Source organism: Capra hircus, chromosome 12 (assembly GCF_001704415.2).
Source record: "Capra hircus breed San Clemente chromosome 12, ASM170441v1, whole genome shotgun sequence".
In the NCBI taxonomy this organism is placed as follows: domain Eukaryota; kingdom Metazoa; phylum Chordata; class Mammalia; order Artiodactyla; family Bovidae; genus Capra; species Capra hircus.
Window position 1 is genome coordinate 9,305,897 of NC_030819.1, and position 21,483 is coordinate 9,327,379.

At 38.0% G+C, this 21,483-nt stretch overlaps 1 protein-coding gene across 1 annotated transcript in view; it reads right to left on the minus strand.

Moving 5' to 3' along the window:
* Window positions 1-21,483, minus strand: part of PCCA (propionyl-CoA carboxylase alpha subunit) — a 378,687-nt gene that overhangs the window by 178,011 nt on the left and 179,193 nt on the right. The window contains exons 13-16 of the mRNA XM_018056387.1: window positions 12,832-12,975; window positions 11,427-11,501; window positions 7,207-7,275; window positions 5,425-5,500 (exon numbers count right to left, since the gene is read on the minus strand). Of these exons, the coding sequence (XP_017911876.1) occupies window positions 5,425-5,500; window positions 7,207-7,275; window positions 11,427-11,501; window positions 12,832-12,975 (364 nt within the window). The remainder of the gene's footprint in view (window positions 1-5,424; window positions 5,501-7,206; window positions 7,276-11,426; window positions 11,502-12,831; window positions 12,976-21,483) is intronic.

Below are 21,483 nucleotides of genomic sequence, written 5' to 3' on the forward strand. Positions count from 1 at the left end.
AAAACACAATGCAGGGAACAACTGGGGAAATTCCCACATGGACAGTACATTAGATGATATTATGAACTGATGCCAGTTTTCTTTGATGAGATAATGGTATCCTTGTGGTTTTGCAGACATATAGTCTTACCCTTAAGGTGCATTCTGAAGTATTTAGGAGTGACGTGTCAGGATGCCTGCAACTTTCTGTCAAATAGTTCAGGAAACAGAGAAGGGGAAGGAGGAGGGAAAAGACGAATAAAGGGAGAGATGAAGAAAAAAGCAAACATAGAAAGGCTTAACAATTAATCTAAATGAAGAGCGTACCAGTGTGCAAAGTACTATCCATTCACCTTTCCTCTGAGTTTAAAAAATACCTAGAATTAAAACATCTGGAGCAATACCTAAAATTAAAAGAAAACTCGTCTTTTGAGCTAAAATAAGTTTAATATATATATAATATATATATTTCAACATGATGTATAATTATTCTCTATGCTCATTTAAACATAACTGAAGGGCGGGAAGATCTTAACTAAATGTTTGCGCTATGCATTACTCTCCAAACTGCTTGTCTATTTTAGTAATATATACAGCTATCACAATTGCCCAGTATTTTACTGTGAAGATTTGTCCACTGAGTAGACACTGAAGCTGCTCAGAATTCTGGCTACTACAAACAAGACTGCTGTAAGTGACTTTATAAACAGCATCTCACAATTCCGTCTTTTAACACTGCAGGGCAGATTCCCCAAAATGTGTGCCCAGAGCCTTTACTTCTCCAGCATGGTGAGTTCCCAGTCTTTTTAAAAATGTTGCTATTCTGAGGAGTCATTTTAAGGAAGCACAAGGAAAATATTCTCAAGAGAGGCACCTAGGAGTCCTGAAGTACCCACATTACTTTCAAAGGACAAAAAGGGAGACGTGTGAAAAGACAGATACCCTCTCCTCCTCTAATTTCCCATTGTTTCGGCACCTATGAATTTACATTACACTTATCTTATGTATTTTCCATCCAAGTATACTAAAAACTCTTTGAAATACAGACAGTCTCTCTCTCTCTCTCTCATTCCTTCCTCGAGTAAACAAATATTTATTAATCACCTAACATGTGTCAGGAACTAGCAATGGTAATACACAAGTAAACAAGATAAAAACACCACCAGTGCCCTCAAGTACTGAATACTCTTATGGGAAAATCCAACAGCAATTAACTGCAGAACCAATACTTTAATTACAGCTATAATAAATGCTTTGAAAAAGAAGAGGAACATGGTGCAATGAAAGCATTTGACTCAGCACACAGTACTAGGAATGGCCTAAAATGGGCTTTCAATATGGCTTACTAATGGTTTAATACAGTTTACAGAACACCAATGCACTGATAATGATTGACAGCATACAGTCTTTAAACCTGTAGTTTTACAATTATAAGGAGAAGAGGAAGAAAAGAAGATGGGAACTAAAGTTCCTGAACTCCGCAAGCCAGCACCGTGCCAATACCGTCTACGTACCTAATGCCACTGAGTCCTCATCACTAGTTCATAAGGCAGAGACTTACACCCTATTCCTTAAATGTAGACTGTGAGATTTAGAGACACAAAACTCACATAGTTACTAAACAGTATCGAGGATACAGTAGGAATCCAGGCCGGTCTGATTTCTTTCTATTTGATCACAGTGAATCAAAGGTAGAAATTTCAGATGAAGCCTGGAAAAATGTATCTGCATAATAAAATATATTTTGCTTTACATGCGGTACATTTATAAACTTCCAAGAATAGCAGTAAGCCTACTTTGTATTTAAGTCACTTAGTTTAAAAATATAGTAACGCCTGCATATAAAGTATAGGAAGCAAATTAGTGGAAAACATGTTCATTTAAAAATAAAACATGAAGGACTTCCCTGGTGGTTCAGTGGCCAAGAATCTGGCTGCCAATGCAGTGGACAGGAGTTCAATCTGGCCTGGAAAGATTCCACATGCCATGGGACAACTAAGCCCGTGCACCACAACTATGGAAGCCCACATGGTCTAGAGCTTGTGCCCTGAAACAAGGAAAAACCAGCAAAATGAGAAGCCCCTGCGCCACAACTAGAGTAGGCCCTGCTCACTGGCAACTAGAAAAAGCCCATACACAGCAGTGCAAACTCAGCTCAGTCAAACAATAAATTAATTGAAAAATTAAACATGAAAATGTATTCTGTAAATATAAAAGAATATTCCTTTCAGAAGCCAGCCGTAGTGGAAAAAAAAACTTCCGTGCGACCAATACTAATTTAATGTTTTGACAAACTGCCCATGTACCATGCCACTGTTTTACAGTATCAAACTTCAACAGAGATGTGATATGACAAAATATACTTACTCAGACTATTTCGACTTCATGAATCTACCATTCAAGCTCATTATAATGAAACCTAAATTACTTTGCCAACAAAGACAAAGGTCTGTCTAGTCAAGGCCATGGTTTTTCCAGTAGTCATGAATGGATGTGAGAGTTAGCCGAGCACCGAAGAATTGATGCTTTTGAACTGTGGTGTTGGAGAAGACTCTTCAGAGTCCCTTGGACTGCAACAAGATCCAACCAGTCCATTCTAAAGGAGATCAGTCCTGGGTGTTCACTGGCAAGACTGATGTTAAAGCTGAAACTCCAATACTTTGCCCACCTGATGCAAAGAGCTGACTCTCCAGAAAAGACCCTGATGCTGGGAAAGATTGAGGACAGGAGAAGAAGGGGACAACAGAAGATGAGATAGTTGGATGGCATCACCAACTAAATGGAAATGAGTTTGGGTAAACTCCAGGAGTTGGTGATGGACAGGGAGGCCTGGAGTGCTGCAGTCCATGGGGTCACAAAGAGCCAGACATGACCCCATGAGTGACTGAACTGAACTGAAGTGAAATTAACCTCTATCTTAAAGAATCCACCAGCCAATGCAGGAGATACAGGTTCAATCCCTGGGTCAGGAAGATCCCTTGGAGAAGGAAATGGCAACCCACTCCAGTATTCTTGCTTGGGAAATTCCATGGAGCCTGGCAGGCAACAGGCCATGGTGTCACAAAGTCCCCATGGGGTCTCATGACTTAGCAACTAAAACAACAATAATTTAACAACCATAATAAAACTGCAGTGATGGAGCAGGAATGCAGGTGTCAGGGGAAATATATAGAAAACCCATACAAATACTTTAAAGTCCTCTGGTAGTAATCTTGCCAAGTACCTTGATTATGTCTATGTATCATTTCCCTTGTGATTCAGCTGGTAAAGAATCCACCTGCAACATGGGAGACCTGGGCTTGATCCCTGGGTTGGGAAGATCCCCTGGAGAAGGGAATGGCTACCCACTCCAGTATTCTGGCCTGGAAAATTCCATGGACTGTATAGTCCATAGAGTCGCAAAGAACTGGACATGACTGAGGGACTTTCACTTCCTTATGTATAGTTAAACACATACAAATACATGCACACACCCAAATTGGATGTGTGTCTCAAACATGCACTAGAATAATTTTGTAGCAATATTATTTCTGTGGCACAACAGACCTCTCAAGGCTGATTTAACCGACGTACAGAGAAAATATGCATTTGCTGCTTACAGTAGAACACAGCAGAGTTATAAAACCAGCAAACACTACACCATTAGGGCTAAAAAGGAGCTAGGGAAATAGCTAGAAAGAATGTGAAGGGAATTTTTCAAATTCTTAGCAGCTCTGAATATTGATGGCACTGTTAGCAATCATATCTAGGTTCACTGGAGAGCTTTCCTTCTACAGATGGAGGTGAATCACCAGCACATGAGATTAGATACAATCACTGTCACTTACTAGCTAACAAATGGGAAGAAAAGAGGGTGACAGTAAAAGAGAAGGGGGAGAAGACAGTCCTGCTTTAGCAAGAGAAAAGCTGGAAGAGAAAACACAAGCGTGAGTGATGGCTGCACGACTTATCTGCCAACAGATGGAAGTTAGCAGGGCAGAGTAAATGTGTAAAAACAGACCCACTAAATTGTCCTGGGCTGCTACTGGACAGCTGTCCAGACTGTTCATGGCACAAAGGCACTTGGTCAAGGGGCAAAGTAAGGGTTTGACCTGCTCCACTGCTAAGCTGGGCTCCATGTCTCAGGGCTGGAGACACCCAGAGAACCAGAGCACTTTCTCTAATTCACAAGAAGTTGCAGTCACTTGTCAAGACTTATGACCAACAGGCTGTGTCCACTCTGATGGAGGTTTTTTGAAATTGTATGAAAGCTACACATGAGCTTGAGGGAGACTGTGTACTCCACCATCATCATACTCCATCACCATCCCACCACTTCCGCCTCCAAAATTCAGCCTCCCAGCCTCACTGCTATATGTAGTGAATCACCAGAAAAGAACCAAACTGTTCAGCCAGTCTTTCTCATAGATGTTCTTATGGCCATGAAATAAACTCAGTCGTGTCCGGCTCTTTGTGGCCCCATGGACAGCAGCCCACCAGGCCCCTCTATCCATGGAATTCTCCACGTAAGAATACTGGAGTGGGTTGCCATTTCCTTCTGCAGGGAATCTTCCCAACCCAGGGATTGAATCTGGGTCACCCACATTGCAGGCAGACTCTACTGACTGAGCCACTAGCGAAGACCAGTGTTACTAACGCAGAATGAAGATTAAGCAGAATGCTGGAGAAGATGAAGGATGTTCTTAGACCCAGACAATTTAGTCCTAATTCAAAGTGAACTCATATTTCACACTTTAAATTTGATATGAAAGTCCATTATTCTGAAGCTGATGATAATTTATGTTAGGCTAAACTAAAATGATCTTTTCATTACTAATGAAAGTTGCTAATAAAATTTATACTGTAATTTACTCCTTAAGGGGAATAAGTATAACTTTAATTATTTAAATTTAATGGCTGCTCCTAATACTATTATCACCACACACCCTGAAGGCTTGCAGGATCACACTTGGTTATGCATTCTGTATATACGTGAGGTAAGAGAATGGCATTTGCTAGAAAATATTTTATAATTTGCTCTAATTCAGAGAAGCAAAGAGCTAGTCCCTCTACTCTTATCGTTTTAATCTCCATACATTTTTAAGTTTCCTACTTCAAAACAATGCAAACAAAACAACAAAAACAGACGAAACTGGCTGTTGAACTGCACTCAACAGTAAGAAACTCCAGAATGAAGAGCGCTAGATGTCCATCCAGGAGCGGTCATCAACGACAAGTTCAATTAAATAAGTTCATTTCAGATACAGATGTAAAGTACAGGATTGCTACAGAAAATGAAATACCTATTCTTAATTAGCGTGTCAGCTTAATCCAAGCTTTTCTTATTTCTACTTAAACACGTAGTAAGCAAGTGTTCTGCTGAATTCTCTACTTAATAAACTTTCCTGCTATTTTCTAGTACGAGACTCCAGGTATAATAACATAACCTCGAGTGTTTGTTTTTACCTCGAATAACATAATTATCCAGGGCATCTTCCATTCTCTTTAGTGCTTCCGTTCTATCAGAACCATACGTGATGAGCTAAAAGCAAGCATACAAACGTTTATATAGACAGGTAGAGATCAATCTATCCATAAGTCAAACATCCCATCCTAGTAAAAGTTAAAGTATTTCATAACACATTTCCAGAATACATTTTGAAATTTCATTCATTCAGTTGTTAGTACAAACTATGTCAATTAAGATTTTTTTCAACTAAGCAAAATATCAGAAATCAGCTATTTCAGACTTTTCTCCTAGATTTCACTATCACAGAAAAGAGTTACTTGAGGTAAACCAAAATGTAACAAAAACAAGTATAAAAAAATCTGAAAGGAAAGCTATCAAAATTGTCAACATTTTTGATAGGATGAATATAAACATCTGGAATAGCAGAGCATTAGGCAAGATTTGTTTTTTCTCTCCCTTCAAGTTTGATACCCTGAATAGCTAATTTAATGCATAATAGAGCACAGAGGCAAAGGGTTCCTGTGTTAGAAAAACAGAAAATCTTACTGTTCTGTATGATTCGGGGCCTGTTTATGTGCTCTAGACCATAAACAAATTGGCAACAGGAACTTAACTATTCATAAAATAATTTTCTGGTTATTATATGAGACAATCTGTAATTTGCAAGTTTTTGGTACATTTAATTAGCTCTTCAATATCAAGCCAGGTTGAAAATTAATTTTCAGGTCATTTTTCTGAATAGCAATGTAATTTATCTAAAAATGAAACCATATATCTATAATACTTTATGTACTTTTTATTTTAATTAAACAATGTTTCTCTAATACCTAAAGTTCATTTTAACAATATCAGTGTAAAAAGTTAAGTGAAAAAAGAAAAATGAAATAATGGGTCGGTTACTACAACTTCATGAAAAAGCACACTTGGAAGAAAAAAAAAACCATCTTAAGAAACAGCGTTGGGAATTCCCTCATGGTCCAGTGGGTGGAACTCAGTGCGCTCACTGCCAGGGCTTAGGTTCAATCCCTGGTTGGAGAACTAAGATCCCACAAACTGAGCAGCAAGGTCAAATAAAAAAAAAAGAAAGAAAGAAAGAAACAGGGGTTTCAACACAGGTCTATCACTTTAGAAAAAAAAAAAATATATATATATATATGTTCTAAATAAAATCCAGCTTCAACCACTAGCATCAGAATTTTACATTCTGTAAGATTCAAAAATGTTAAAAGATCTAAAATTTTAAGTGGATTGGTTAATTTATTCTGGAAAGTCAAATTTCAAAAAGACATCTCATAGCCTTACATAAAATTTAAGTATGTTAAATCTACGTAAGTAATTACTGATTCATAAAAACCGAAGCGACAAGGTGAAAAGTCCTCTTAACACACACAGCCTATTACCTCAACTTCTTGATATCACCCCGTCATTCACACTTTCATCTCGGCAATGCTCACGACTGGTCAAGAAACAATGTAATTCCTTCTCTCTGTACTGAGCTAGCTTGCTGCCACTGGTTAGTGAAGTTTGTTACTGTGGGACTTGGGGTGACGGTGTGATTAGACTGGGGAGCAGGGAGTGCTGGCAACTAACAAGATGATGAAATTTCTCTTAAGAGAAAGAAAAGCTGCCCAGCTTTCACTTTTCCATCGGTGGCCCTAACTATGTGTTTAATTACGGCACATGATTCAGGTAAAGGCCCCGTTCCAGACTTTTTAATTATATATGTCCATTGTCATTTCAGAAGAAAACTGAAAGGAACCGTTAAGAGTGGAACTAACTTTCGAGATCATCGGATCATAATAAATGCTAATATCACTTCCTGGTTGAATGCCGCTGTCAACTCGGACCTGGGAGAAAGAGAAGAGAAAAGAGAGTTCACAGTGTGAAGCTATTTTTTCTAACAACAAATTTAATTTCCATGAGGCAGGTGGGTAATTTTAATCTCAAATAATATTTCTGCTTCCAGGAAGGAGAAAAACAATCTAAAAATAAAGAGAGATCAAATTATCTTTATCTGTTATTACACAGTTCAATGTATATATTTTTGTTAATGCACTAAAGGAACTAAGGAAGAGCAAAAAAAAAAAAAAACTTTCTAGATCATTATAGTGGGATGTGTTTGGAGCAATTTGAGGGTGTCTTCCAGCTGAAACAGAGCATGAGTCTGCCGGGCATTCCAGTGCGGTCCCCAGCCAGGCCACGCATCAGTCCTCGGAGCTCTGCTTATCAGCTCCATAGGAACGCTGGTCCTGTGGCTTTCATCTCTGTAACACTTTCCTTTTCTGTCTCACCCTCTCAACTGTAAAATGCTTTTTATTTTTCTGTTACTGTCAGTCCCCTGAGAATTTAATGTTTACACAGCTTTTCTCACGGCTTTGCTTTGTAAGGACACAGCCCCAATTAGAGTTCTGATTTTGCCATTTTCATGGGAGGGGGGAAAAAAAGCTCAAGTTCAAAATATTCTTTTGAAGAAGCTGATTGCTGTTAACCAGCCAACAAGTTAGTTAGTACATCGCTGAGTCTTGTTTTCATCTCCCTGTTTGATAACAGCAGTAAGGCACAAAGGTTAGCCATGTAAAACTTTCAAATGAGCAGTTGCTGAGGATGAAATATTTATTAAATTATTGTGCTGAAGTTTTGGAATCTGAAGTATTTAAAAGCTAATCAAAACAGTCGAGACAGTCAAACATGTCCTAGGGGTCTTGAGGATAGAAGGATTTAATGGAAGCTGCTAGAACAGCAGGACTTTGATGGCCAACATGGTAAAGGGGTGGGAAGAGAAGAGGCAAATTCATGGAGCTCTTCACCTGTGGGAAGAAGCCTGCCTAATAAACAGCCGCTCATCTGTCTGCAGCAAGGCAGAAAAAGGTCAACACAGCGGCTGTTAGGCCTTTAATATTTTAATTTAGGCAATTATCAAGGGACCACATGTAGACCCTCTTGTCTAGGATATCCACATGAGAGTTCGATGATGGCTTTATTAAACAGTGACATCAAAAGATAAGCCATGGTTTCATTCTCTTAAAAAAAAAATCATACTACTGTTATCTTCTTTGTAAGGTTTAAGAAGATAACATTAGCACGTACCCAGAGTGCTTTTATGTATATACTTGTAAAAGTGTCATGCAAAAATATAGATATTTATGTTTGCATGCACATTCATATAGAAAAAACTTCATTCTAAAGGAAAGTCATTCAGTATACTTAAAACATATATTTGGCTTTCTTATTTTCTGAAAACACACTTCAGGGCATAAGTTGAAGCTCTATGAAATTCACAGTGTTTATAAAAACTAGGAAAGAATTAATAGGGCAGCTGTAAAAGCAATAATATCATAATCTGCCTACTGGCCACATTTAAATGGCTCCAAAGTGACAACTGGTGGATCAAGTTACATAATAGAAAAGACATCTCGGAACTTGCATTTTTTAAATTTTAGTAGCAAAATGTTAAGGAGCTGATTTTACCAGTATGCATTATTTAAAATTATAGCATGCTTGCTAAAGCTGTGTTTAAAATTGAGACTGGTACAAGTATTAAAACTTTGGACTTTAAACATATGCTACCATTTACTACATAAACTGCTACAAAACTAGTGTGGAACTTTGATGATCAATCCACTGGTAAAATAATGGACAATAAATAACGTTTATTACGTTCTCCTATAGTTCACAACCTAAAATTTTAGTCACCTTGAATAACACCATGCTAGGGCTCTTAGATACAACTGTGTCTTTGTTATTTACTAAAATTATTATCACAGAAGTTATATCATTTCCATTTAAAAATATATATGGTAAAATAAAGATGCATTACATATAATCAACAAATATCTTTGTAAAGCAAATCGGCGTTTCCAATTTAAAACCGTAACAAAACATGATAACTCTGATTTATAATTTACTGCTTATGCAGCCTTTTTCCAAGTGATAGTCAGCTTTTTAAAAAAGTGTTCCAATAATGAATTAAAATTCAAATTAAGTCTCCATTAAACAAAGCTTATACCAAAAATACATTTTAGCTTTTGCACTAAAAGCTTTAGGAACAGAGTCAAGTGGAACTGAAACCAAATTTCTGAGCAGAACAAAACTGTGGTCTGAAAATAACACTTTTACAAAATATAGTGATCAAAGATAAGAAGAAACTCTTCACCTTTGCCACATAAGCAAACAGGAGACTTACAGAATGTGAAAAGTACAAACCATAAGTTAACTCTGAAGTAGATATTCCTGTGACCAAAAAAGTTAAGTGCTGCAAAGGATCTCCTGAGTTAAAACTGATGGGGTTTAAGGCAGAAAGGAAGAAAACCCACCATCACCACCAATGCCCAAGCACCTATGTGTGAGTCTCAAACCCTTGTTCGGAAACCTCAGGCATAATTTAAACATCTCTCTTCACACGGTGGACCCTGTGAAACTGCCAGCCGAGTCCCACCCTTCATTCTCGATTCACCTCTCCCCCTCAGCACAACTCCCAGCCCGCCATGTCTACCTGACAAGTGACAGCCCAATCTGATTAAATGCTTCCAAGGGAGGGGACTCGTGGGCCTCCATGACAGGCCAAAAGTGATCACCATGGAGATACATAATTACAGCTGTCAACGCATCTACTGTCCTGCTGGCATCAAGTTGATTGCTCCCAGCAATAATGATAGACAAAGCTAGTGTGCACACTCCCGAACCCAGTCACTTTATCTATTCCTTGGTCCATTTAGCTGACATGCAACATTCACACAAGCAAATAACAGCAGTAAGCAGAACATTTAAGGCATTTTAATTGTTTTTTCTTTCTATGGATGGCTCACAACTGCAAATGTTATTACATAAAACTCCTGCTGCAGCATTAATTGAAGAAAGATTTGGTGGGACAAAGACCGTAGGGGGTAGAGTTTGTCCATTATCACTTGTACTTTCAACAGGTCTCACGTTTGAAAATTGCAAATTGCAAAAACTTGCGAGGGCAAAATGTTTGACATCCTGTTAGCTGTTACAACATGGTGAAAACTTCTAACAACTCGAGTAATCATTATGAATTCTTATTTAATACTTTTTTTCTTTGATTAAAAAAATGCTTAGATATGTCCCTATGATACTTGTTTTCTCATCTGCTATTTAACGTCACACAATGCCTGTTAAATCTTTACAATTTTTTTTTTCTGCCTTCAGGCTTTGAACACAGCATGGAGTCTCCAAGCCTGGAAAGGGTCAAGTCCCTTTAGAAAGCACATGGGCAAAAACAATTTAAAAAGTGAAATAAATCATATATCCAATAACATCTTCAAATTCAGAATTCTTCCTGTAATCTTTCACCATCTTCATACCAGTAATCAAACGGAATAATCATATTCACAGATGGTATAGCCTTGTCAGCCACTAGCTAACATAATGTCACATATATACACACTTATTACCTTGATTAACAGAAAGGGTACATCCTTGTTCTTTTTATGCAAGAAAAATGATTTAAATGACAGCCATTAAATACAGAAGTATAAATAAAGTGAACATTGATCACTTTTAAGTGGTATACATACTATGTACTTCTTAAAGTCCTTGACACGTAATAGAATGAGGCACATTTTGTTTTCCTTAATCCATTTCAATTAATGAGCTGATTTTGTGCTGGAATTTCTTGACATCTGACTATATAGGGGAAGCTGGACTAGATTTATTGAAAAGATTACACTGTAATACAGGAAAGTCATTCACCATTCTTAAGATGCCACAAACTTCTTCATTACAATTTTCAGAAGAACTGGGAACATTGGGAACTATCATTTATTTAGAAGCCAGTTGTCTCCAGACTTCCCTATTAGGTGAGTTCTGACTTTCCTGTACACCTTAAAGTACAAAATATTAAAAACAAAAAACTGTGATTCCCCATGAATTTCACTTGTCATTCAATTTACACCCTTTGGTGTTGACAAGCTTCAACATAAAAGTGTGACATAAATCAAGATTTTAACCTCTCACTTGGTATTACAGCTTAATGACTTACACCAGGTAGACGTATTGGTTCTTCATACTGAGACAATCTCCCAACAGACGGCAAACCAAAAGACTTGTAGGGGTCCTGAAAGTTCAAAGAACAGGAAGCACAGCCTTTGAAATATAAATCAGCATAAGTAAGGTTAAATATTTATACAATGAAGCAGCATTTTGGGGCCTATTTACCAAATCACAGATTTCGGAATATTATTGTCTTCTCCTCACTCTAGACAACTTGGAAGTGTACTTAAAAAATCAAACAGAACTAAAAGCAGAATTTAGCCTGACCTTGATCATACTTTATTGAAACTGGTAAAATTCCAACTTTTTATAAATCTTCTTAGAATGCCTTGGGCAAAAATAAAATAACCTAGGCGCTACATCAAAACATACTCAAGTTCAGAACAACAAATGGAGTGCACTGAAGATATTTGTTTTTCTTACTCTCAAAACAGCTCACATATGGTAAGATCTGGGCGTTCAGATTCTCCAAATAAAGACCTGAAAAGTAACTCTGCATGTGCTTCTAGACACAGGCTCCGTTTGTAAATATCTTAGATCATCAGAATAAATATTAAATAAGTTCAGTGTCATAACAATAGGGAAGAAGAATACCACTCAAGATATAACACAAAGAAAAATAACTAAGCCAAGACCTGTTTCTCAAGATCCTTGAAAAGCATTCCAAAACAAGGTCCAGGATTCTTAAAACACAGATACTACTAATTGGCTTTTTATTTTACAGACAGGCTTAAAAGAGTAAAAGATGCCATAATATTTCCTTGCATTTTTGTTTCAGTCATTTGAGAGAAGCATTTTCAGATGCTGACTGCTTAATTATGTGGTTAATATAGTTATAAAATAATATTAAAGCACTGAACTAAGAGTTTATGAGTAAAATCCATAATTAAAATTATTAATTAAGAGCTTTGCAATTTAAATTTTAGTTGTCATTATTCATGTAAGAAATAAAATTATTAGGGGGAAAACTGTTAAAAAAAATTAAACACTGAATTAACAACTGATGTGTAACTAGGGTAGCGCTTTAACATACACACAGAAATAAATGCTCCTGTTTATTTTCAATGTGGTTTGAAAATGAGCAAACAAAACCAAACCCACAGTCCATTCAAGCACAAGAATATTGAACTAATGCTTTCTCGCTCCTTAAACTGATTAGAAGCTATTCTTTCATCCAGAAACAACACATGAAAATTAATTAAACTCAATCCTTTAAAACTATTTTGAGTTATGTCAAAATGATCTAACCTTTCGTTTTCTAGTTCAGCTCTGAATTACATAACCAAATATTTGACCCCAAGTTACAGGACGCTAACTTTACCTTGTTGTTGAGTTATACGTGGTCCCATGACTCAGGACACAAACACCACCCTTCCTCCCAATGTTCGCTTTACCTCGGCATAAACTCGACATTCGACCGCCCAGCCGTTGATGGGAATATCGGCTTGTTTGTGCCTAAGAGGGTAACCCTTGGCAACACGTATCATTTCTTGGACCAGGTCCAGGCCAGTGATGCATTCTGTGACGGGATGCTCAACCTGCAAGGCCAAGATCTGCCCGTCAGTAGGTGTGGTGGTGGTGGTCCAGTCACTAAATCGTGTCCGACTCTTCTGCAACCCTATGGACTGTGGCCCACCAGGCTCCTCTGTTCATGGGACTTCCCAGGCAAGAATACTAGAGTGAGCTGCCATTTCCTTCTCCAGTGGATTTTCCAGACTCGGGGATCAAACCCATGTCTCCTGCATTGAAGGCAGATGCTTTACTGCTGAGCCACCAGGGAAGCTCCAACAGATATAGGAAAAAGTAAATAAACAGAAATAAGCAGGGACAATGTCAACAATTTCTGGGTAAAATGAGGTTAATTATATTTAATCATAGTTGACCTGAAAACTATCTAAGAGAATACAATTAAAGCATTAATACCATACAGTACAAAGCTGGGTGAGAAAAACAGACATCCCAAAAGTGTTTGTAAACTGTCTGTACTACTTTTCCCAGTGTTTATTTTGATGGCGTCCAACCAGGTTCAACACTTTTAATTTTATACTAATTCTTCACTAACAATTACATATTTATAGCTACCGTCCTCAGTGTGGCTGATCATCAGCCTGTTCTGCTACACTTAGCACGGCATCCACAGAGGCAGCTTACGATTTTCCACAGCACTGGTCCAGCCTGAGTCTCACCCACTTGCATGCTTTCACTAACCTGTCCTGACAAGCAACCAGATTAGCGTACTCTTGCATCAATGCAGTGTAGCAGAAAGGAGCAGATGGATCCTGCAGGTTGCTCTCCCTCCAGACCGGCGTGGGGAGTGCTTAGTATGCACAATGGCAACACTGAGCCGGTGAGATCACTGCTCTCTCAGCAAATTGCTGATAACTGTTTTGGACGATGCTGCCGTGGGGATCCCTGGCCTTCCACCCCAGCGCATGGGATGCACATGTACAGAAACATGCGCAAACATACAGGGATACCAGCAGACACGTTATCAATCTGATCGACTGCTGACGAGGTCCTAAAATTAACTGAGCTAAAATAAAGCCACAGAGGGCACTGGTAAAGGGCAGGTCATCTGCCTTCCTTCTAAAGCCCTGAGTAAGTTTTGAGAATTTCAACTTTGGCCACATCAGCTGCTTTGATACCAGTTTCCTTTCTCATAAAAATTAAACATGTTTTAAAAGCACTTCGCTATAGTTTCTTTATCATGACATGTTATATTTCATACACTCTGACATGGGAAAAGGTCAATGAACAGACCAATTGTCTTTCCATCTTCAACTACACTAATTGAAGGACAGGACTTAGTCATTATAATAATCTTGAAGCTTATCATAAGCAGACAATGCCATGGTCTTAAAAAAAAAAAGCTTTGTAAAAATAAACAGATGGCATCCATAATTAGCTCTGTGTGTGTTATGAGTTTGTTTACAGTTTCAACAACATTTTAAGACATTTTGACATAATTTTAATGACAAATCATCACTAAAATAAGCATCTACCCTTTGTAAAATATATGCGACACTTAAGTAAAGATTTTATTAGATAGTTTAGAATCTATATTCTTGAAACAAAACATGGTTTTGAGAGAATCAAGGTTCTGTATGATAAATATAATAAGAAAGGAACAAATGTAAAGCCATTCTATTATTTGCTGGAAATAAATTTCACGTGAGAATGCGTCTTACCACCCTAACTATTCAACCTACTATGTGACCAAGGGCTTTTTATATCAATACCATCCACTACCTTTGTTAAGTAAGAAAACATTTTTAAAAGCTCACAAAATGATTTAATTTCATCCTTCTATATCTATCGCTCAGAAAAGCATATACTATATACTAGACAAAGAAATATACATTGAATGAATGAATGAGAGTGTAGCAAATTCAGAGTCATGTCTCTAGTAAGCGGTAGAGGCAGGGTTGGAATCTACATCCCTCCAGAGGTGATATTAGCTGCCTGTTCTTCCTCAAGGAAAAATGGATATGAAAGCATGTAGTAAAGATAAACAGCTAAACACTTCTGTGCTGTTATCTTTTATAAAATACATCATTATGAAAGTCTAAAGACCCAAATTCATTGTAAGGCTCTGTTACGCCTTAGAAGACCTCCTTATAACCGTATAGGAAAAAAGTTTATTACAGTTCTATTGAATAGAATCTAAAATTGGACCCACTTTAACCCAATTTAGAGTTATATAACAGTAACACAACATTTTATAATCTCAGTGAGCAGCAATTATTACAAAATAAAATCAGCAGACAAGTAAAATAACAACTACCTACTAAAGACAGAATCATTAAAGAATTTAAAAAAAATATCCACTGAGGTTCAAATACTGTTAAAGTACACAAGATAGTCTGATGTACCTAAATTTTTCAGATAACAGAATTAAGTCTTTTTAAAGGAAAACATAAATTTAAACATTTTTAAAAGAAATCCTTCTAAATACATTTTAACAGAATTCCAAAGTTATTCAACAGGATATGTGAAGCATTTCCTTTAGACCCTGTATTATTATTATCATCAGCCATCTTATGACACTGACTAAATAACCATGTCTACCCTCCATCCCCGAAAACTTAAAAATAGTTTCCCTGTGCAAGTTAAACTCAATGCTTAAGAAGAACAGAGGTTACAAAGAGAAAAAATCATTCCCACGCCAAAACATAATTCATTAAATGTTTTAAAAATATCATTAAAAAAAACAAAAATGAAAGAAAAGGAAGGGAAGGGGATAAAATCAATGGACAGTAAAGGTTAACTGAAACAAATATAAGAAAAAAAGACTCAAACACTGGCTTCCGGTAAACCAAGAAATTCATCATGTCCAACCTACAAAACTATGTCCAATCTAGAATAAAAAACAACCTCTGAAAGTATGATGTTAATAAACATCTATTCTGAGGACTACTGTGTCGGGGGAGGACAAGGTTTCTGAGTAACTTCTATTTGGGAAACACTGAGTTAATCTAAGTTAAACAGGTTTTTGCTTTTTTCTGAAAGACTCCTCAAACACATTAACCTGTAAATACGCCTCAGGACTCTGAAAGGAGACTGTACAGCATTTATCTAACCATACACCTCTTCCTTTTGCAGACCATCTTTATGGACTGAGAATCCCAAAGAACACACATTTAGAAACAATGCCTTAAACATTCAAAATATTGGGTTGGCCAAAATGGTTGTTCGGGTTTTTCTGGAACATTGTACAGAAAAAAACAAAATAAAATTTCTAGCTGACACATTACAAAACCCAATTCCCTTATGTGACTCTATCCTCACCAAACAAACTGTTGGTCTTCACACATCAATTTCCTGTCCCAAAGAAATATGTGCTAGTTCCAAGAAACATATGAATAAAGGATCTTCCAGATACTACGACTGTGCCTTAGAGATTAATATACTGACATTCTAGTACATGAACCTTGGGGTTTGGTCAGCAAAATTAATACCTAGCCAAAAAAGCGAGCAAGATGGAGAGAGGGAAAACATACACATATACACACACACACACAAGCCCCAAAAAAGAGTGAAAGTCACTCAGTCGTGTCCAACTCTTTGCGACCCCATGGACTATACAGTCCATGGCATTCTCCAGGCCAGAATACTGGAGTGGGCAGCCTTTCCCTTCTCCAGGGGATCTTCCCAACCCAGGGATCAAACCCACGTCTCCTGCATTGTGGGTGGACTCTTTACCAGCTGAGCCACAAGGGAAGCCCAAGAATACTGGAGTGGGTAGCCTACCCCTTCACCAGCAGATCTTCCTGACCCTGGAACTGAACCAGGATCTCATGTATTGCAGGCAGATTCTTTACCAACTGAGCTATGAGAGAAGCCCATCCAAATCAGAATTTATTAATTCTCAAAGGCAAATTATTGACTGGGATGTATTTATCAGGTCAATGCCACCTTGCAGGTTCTGCTGCTGTTGTTGTTAGTTGCTAGTTGCTAAATCATGTCTGACTCTTTGCAACTCGATGGACCGTAGCCTCCAGACTCCTCTGTCCATGGAATTTTCCAGGCAAGAATACTGGAGTGGGTTGTTTTTTTCTCCAGGGGATCTTCCTGACTCAGGGATCAAATTCGCACCTCCTGCACTGGCAGGTGGATTCTTTACCACTGAGCCACCTAGGAAGTCTCGCAGGTTCTATCAAGAGCTTATAAATCAGCACTGGCAATGCCAATTACAAACCTCATTATGAATCTTTTATTCAAACAGGTACAAATGACGATCATCAAATGCCATGTTAAGATACATAATCACACTCAAAATCTACGAGTATGTATAGTTATATATGCCTACCTTAGATGATCATGGCCAGGCAGTTTTTATAGATCTGTTTGCAAATTTACTTTAGCTGTCTTCTCAGTCACCATCAGACTGTCACTATTGTCAGTATTTGAATCTAGATTTCTTGCCACTCCCTCTAATTTTTTGCTTCAAATGTATTTCCCCAAAAAAATGAATAACTGAGCTTATCAAATGCAGTGGCAAAGTAAACCAGGTTTCACTTCACGTGAGTACTTGATGTATCAAATTTCAGTAGTAATAAACTTAGAAAAGATAAATGTTTCTGGAATTGTGTTGTCATTATCTGCTTTTGTAAAAGTTATAATCATAAATTCTGCCACTGCCACTGTGACCTTTAGCTTTTGATTCCTCCTCAAATACCAACTGCGTGCGTGCACGCTAAGTCACTTCAGGTGTGTACAACTCTTTGCGAGGCTATAGACCATAGCCTACCAGGCTCCTCTCTCCATGGGATTCTCCTGGCAAGAACATTAGATTGGGTTGCCATGCCCTCCTCCAGGGGATCTTCCTGGTGATCTTCCAGTGATCGAACCTGCATCTCTCAAGTAGCCTGCATTGGCAGGCAGGCTCTTTACCACTAGCACCACCTGGAAAGTCCTAAATACCAATTAGGAAGTATCTGAAACTAGTGAAGGAAAGACAGATATTTCCAGAGTCCTAAAGTCCTAAAGTATCCACCTATAAAATACCTTCATCAATGACAATCGGAGAAACACTAACATTACTGTGGGGAAATCCAAGACATGCCACCGTAACCAAGGCAACATCACCAGTAATGGGATAAACAGACACTGTGTGTCTCCTATAATGGTCCTCGTGGAAGAACGGCATTTCTGTAATATTCTTGCGGAATATGCAATGTCTGGATATACTCAAGAGAAAAAAGACAAACACAAAATGAGGGACACTCTATAAAACAAATGGCCTGTGCTCATTTAAAAAAATGTCAAGGCCATAGGTGACCAAAAAAAAGGACTAAGGAACTGCTCCAGATAAAGACTAAAGAGTCATGGCACGCAGATACAACATAGGATCCGGAAGCAATATTAAAATGTTGTACTTTTACCATAAAAGACATTAGTGGACAACTCGTGACATGTGAAGATGGCCTGTGGACTGGGAGAGAGCAATATGTCAATGTTAATATTCTGATGTTGATAATGGTAATGTGGCAACGTAAAAGAGCTTTCTTGCTTTTAGGGGATAGATGTTTAGAGGTAAAGGAGCACCAGGCCTACAACTTACTCTGAAATGTTTCAGGTAAAGAGGACAGAGAGAAATTAAGATATGGGTACAGGATAAAAATAAAGCAAATGTAAATGCCAGTAAAGGGTGCACAGTTATTTTTAGTAATGTTTAGAAATTTTATGGACATCAGAAATAACTGTAAAATAAAACTTAATAAAAGTTAAAGCAACGTATCCGAAGTTTTTGTTTTTATATTATGAAACATTATTAAGGTAAAGATATCTGACTTGACTGACATTATCGTCTCTTCAATCAGAACCCTTCCACTGTGCTAAATAATCAAAAGCAGATAATTTGCTCAATGTGTTTTTTCTGACTTAAACTTTTAAATATACTTTATTATGTCGATTATCTAATAACTCTAAAGATTTTAAGAATGGGTAACTACATAACAGGCAAGCATTCCTCAAGGGGAACAAAATTCAGACAAATTTTAATTACACACTGAAGTTAACTTCAAATGAATATTAACACTGAGGCATTTTTAAAAGTTTAAATGGGTGTTTCATTTAGATGTTTGTAACAAAACCTACCCTACTAAAGAATTACATAATTACTCAAGTTTACAGACGCTTGCTCCTTGGAAGAAAAGCTATGACAAACCCAGACAGTGTATTAAAAAGCAGAGCCATCACTTTGCTGACAAAGGTCCATATAGCCAAAGCTATGGTTTTTCCAGTAGCTGTGTAGAGATACGAGAGTTGGACCATAAAGAAGGCTGAGCACTAAAGAATTGATGCTTTCAAATTGAGAGTCCGTTGGACTGCAAGGAGATCAAACCAGTCGATCCTAAAGGAATTCAACCCTGAATGTTCACTGGAAGGACTCCTGCTGAAGTTGAATCTCCACTACTTTGACCACTTGCTGTGAAGAGCTGACTCATTGGAAAGGACCCTGATGCTGGGAAAAACTGAGGGCAGGAGGAGAAGGGGACAACAGAGAATGAGATGGTTGGATGGCATCACCAACTCAATGGACATGAGTCTGAGCAAATTCAGCAAGACAGTCAAGGACAGGGAAGTCTGGTTGTGCTGCAGTCCATGAGGTCGCAAAGAGTTGGACACAGCTTAGTAACTGAACAACAACCACAGGTTTAAAAGAGGAGAAAGTCCTAAAGAGTGAGGAGAGGCATCAGACCAATGAACTATGTGTTAACCTGGCCATTATACAGAAAGAGGGTGATGTAAAGTTTTCACAGTTCCTTAAACAGAGGGTAGGGTTTCTTTTAGGTGCTAAGTGGAGGCCCAGCTGCTTAGCCAAGGCAGAAGCTGTCCCTAAAATCAGAAGACCCATGTACACATCATAACTAATATCTGCATGGCACTGAAATTTATCAAATCCGTCCATGTTCATGAACTTGCTCCCTGTTTCACTGTCATTTTACAGACAAGACACATGAGATACTCACAAGAAGTATGTGGTAAGAGAATGTTCTAACACCCAGATAATATTATGTTAAATTAACATAACTTAAAGTAAGTTCTTTATTAAATACAAGTCTAATTGACAGATACTACGAAGACCCAGTTTGTGAAAGCCATCTTTTGAAAGAAGAACTTGTTCAACTGAGCAAAGCAGTATAGGTACGATTACGTGCTGAAATATGAGAAAATTGTCCTGTTACATAAAATTGGGTTTCATAATGGTATTTGGCATAATAGGTCTCTATCTTTTTTCGTTTGTTGTTATTCTGGCCTGAAAGGACAACTGATGTCATTATTTTTGGTTTTGCTTTTTCAGGTCAAAGAGAGTCTTTGTCCAAAATGGAATCTAACATATACCTATTAAAATACTGAAACTCTACCTCCTGGGAATACAGGATTTCAAAATAAAGATCTAAAGTCATTAAATTTTGATCCACAGGCCTCAAAGAAAAAAAGCATGTTGGGAAATAGGCCCCAACACACCATTCCTGTAAACTCACCTTGAAAATAATGGCTACATTCAAGGGTGGTGCTGAAAACTGAACAAATTCTATTATAGCGCTTTCCTGTTGACCCACACACAGTCAGATGAAGAAAGGATAAGAGAACTATTAGGGGTTGAACTGTACTCCCCTCACTTCTGCCCAATTCATATATTTAAGTCCTAACCCCGAGTACTCAAAATATGATTGTGTTTGGAGATGAGGTCTTTTTTTTTTTTTAACTTTAAAATCTTTAATTCTTACATGCGTTCCCAAACATGAACCCCCCTCCCACCTCCCTCCCCATAACATCTCTCTGGGTCATCCCCATGCACCAGCCCCAAGCATGCTGTATCCTGCGTCGGACATAGACTGGCGATTCGATTCTTACATGATAGTATACATGTTACAATGCCATTCTCCCAAATCATCCCACCCTCTCCCTCTCCCTCTCCCTCTGAGTCCAAAAGTCCGTTATACACATCTGTGTCTTTTTTCCTGTCTTGCATACAGGGTCGTCATTGCCATCTTTCTAAATTCCATATATATGTGTTAGTATACTGTATTGGTGTTTTTCTTTCTGGCTTACTTCACTCTGTATAATCGGCTCCAGTTTCATCCATCTCATCAGAACTGATTCAAATGAATTCTTTTTAACGGCTGAGTAATACTCCATTGTGTATATGTACCACAGCTTTCTTATCCATTCATCTGCTGATGGACAGGAGATGGGGTCTTTAAAGAGGCAATTAAGTTAAAATGAGGTCATTAAGGAGGACTCTAATACAATGTGACTGATGTCCTTGCAAGAAGAGATGAGTACACAGATAACACACAGCAAGAAAGGAAGATCAAGAGGACACAAGAGGAGCTCTAATCTGCAGCCACGGAGAAACGCCTCCAGGCGAAGCCACTCTGCCACACCTTGACTCACACTCCTGTTTCCACAAGTGCAAGAAAACAGTGCTTAAGCCACCCAGTCTGTGATAAGCTGATGCGGTAACCCTAGGAAACAAATACAGGAACAAATTTGGAAAGTTCTAGACACCAACATAGTTTACAAAATGCTTCAAA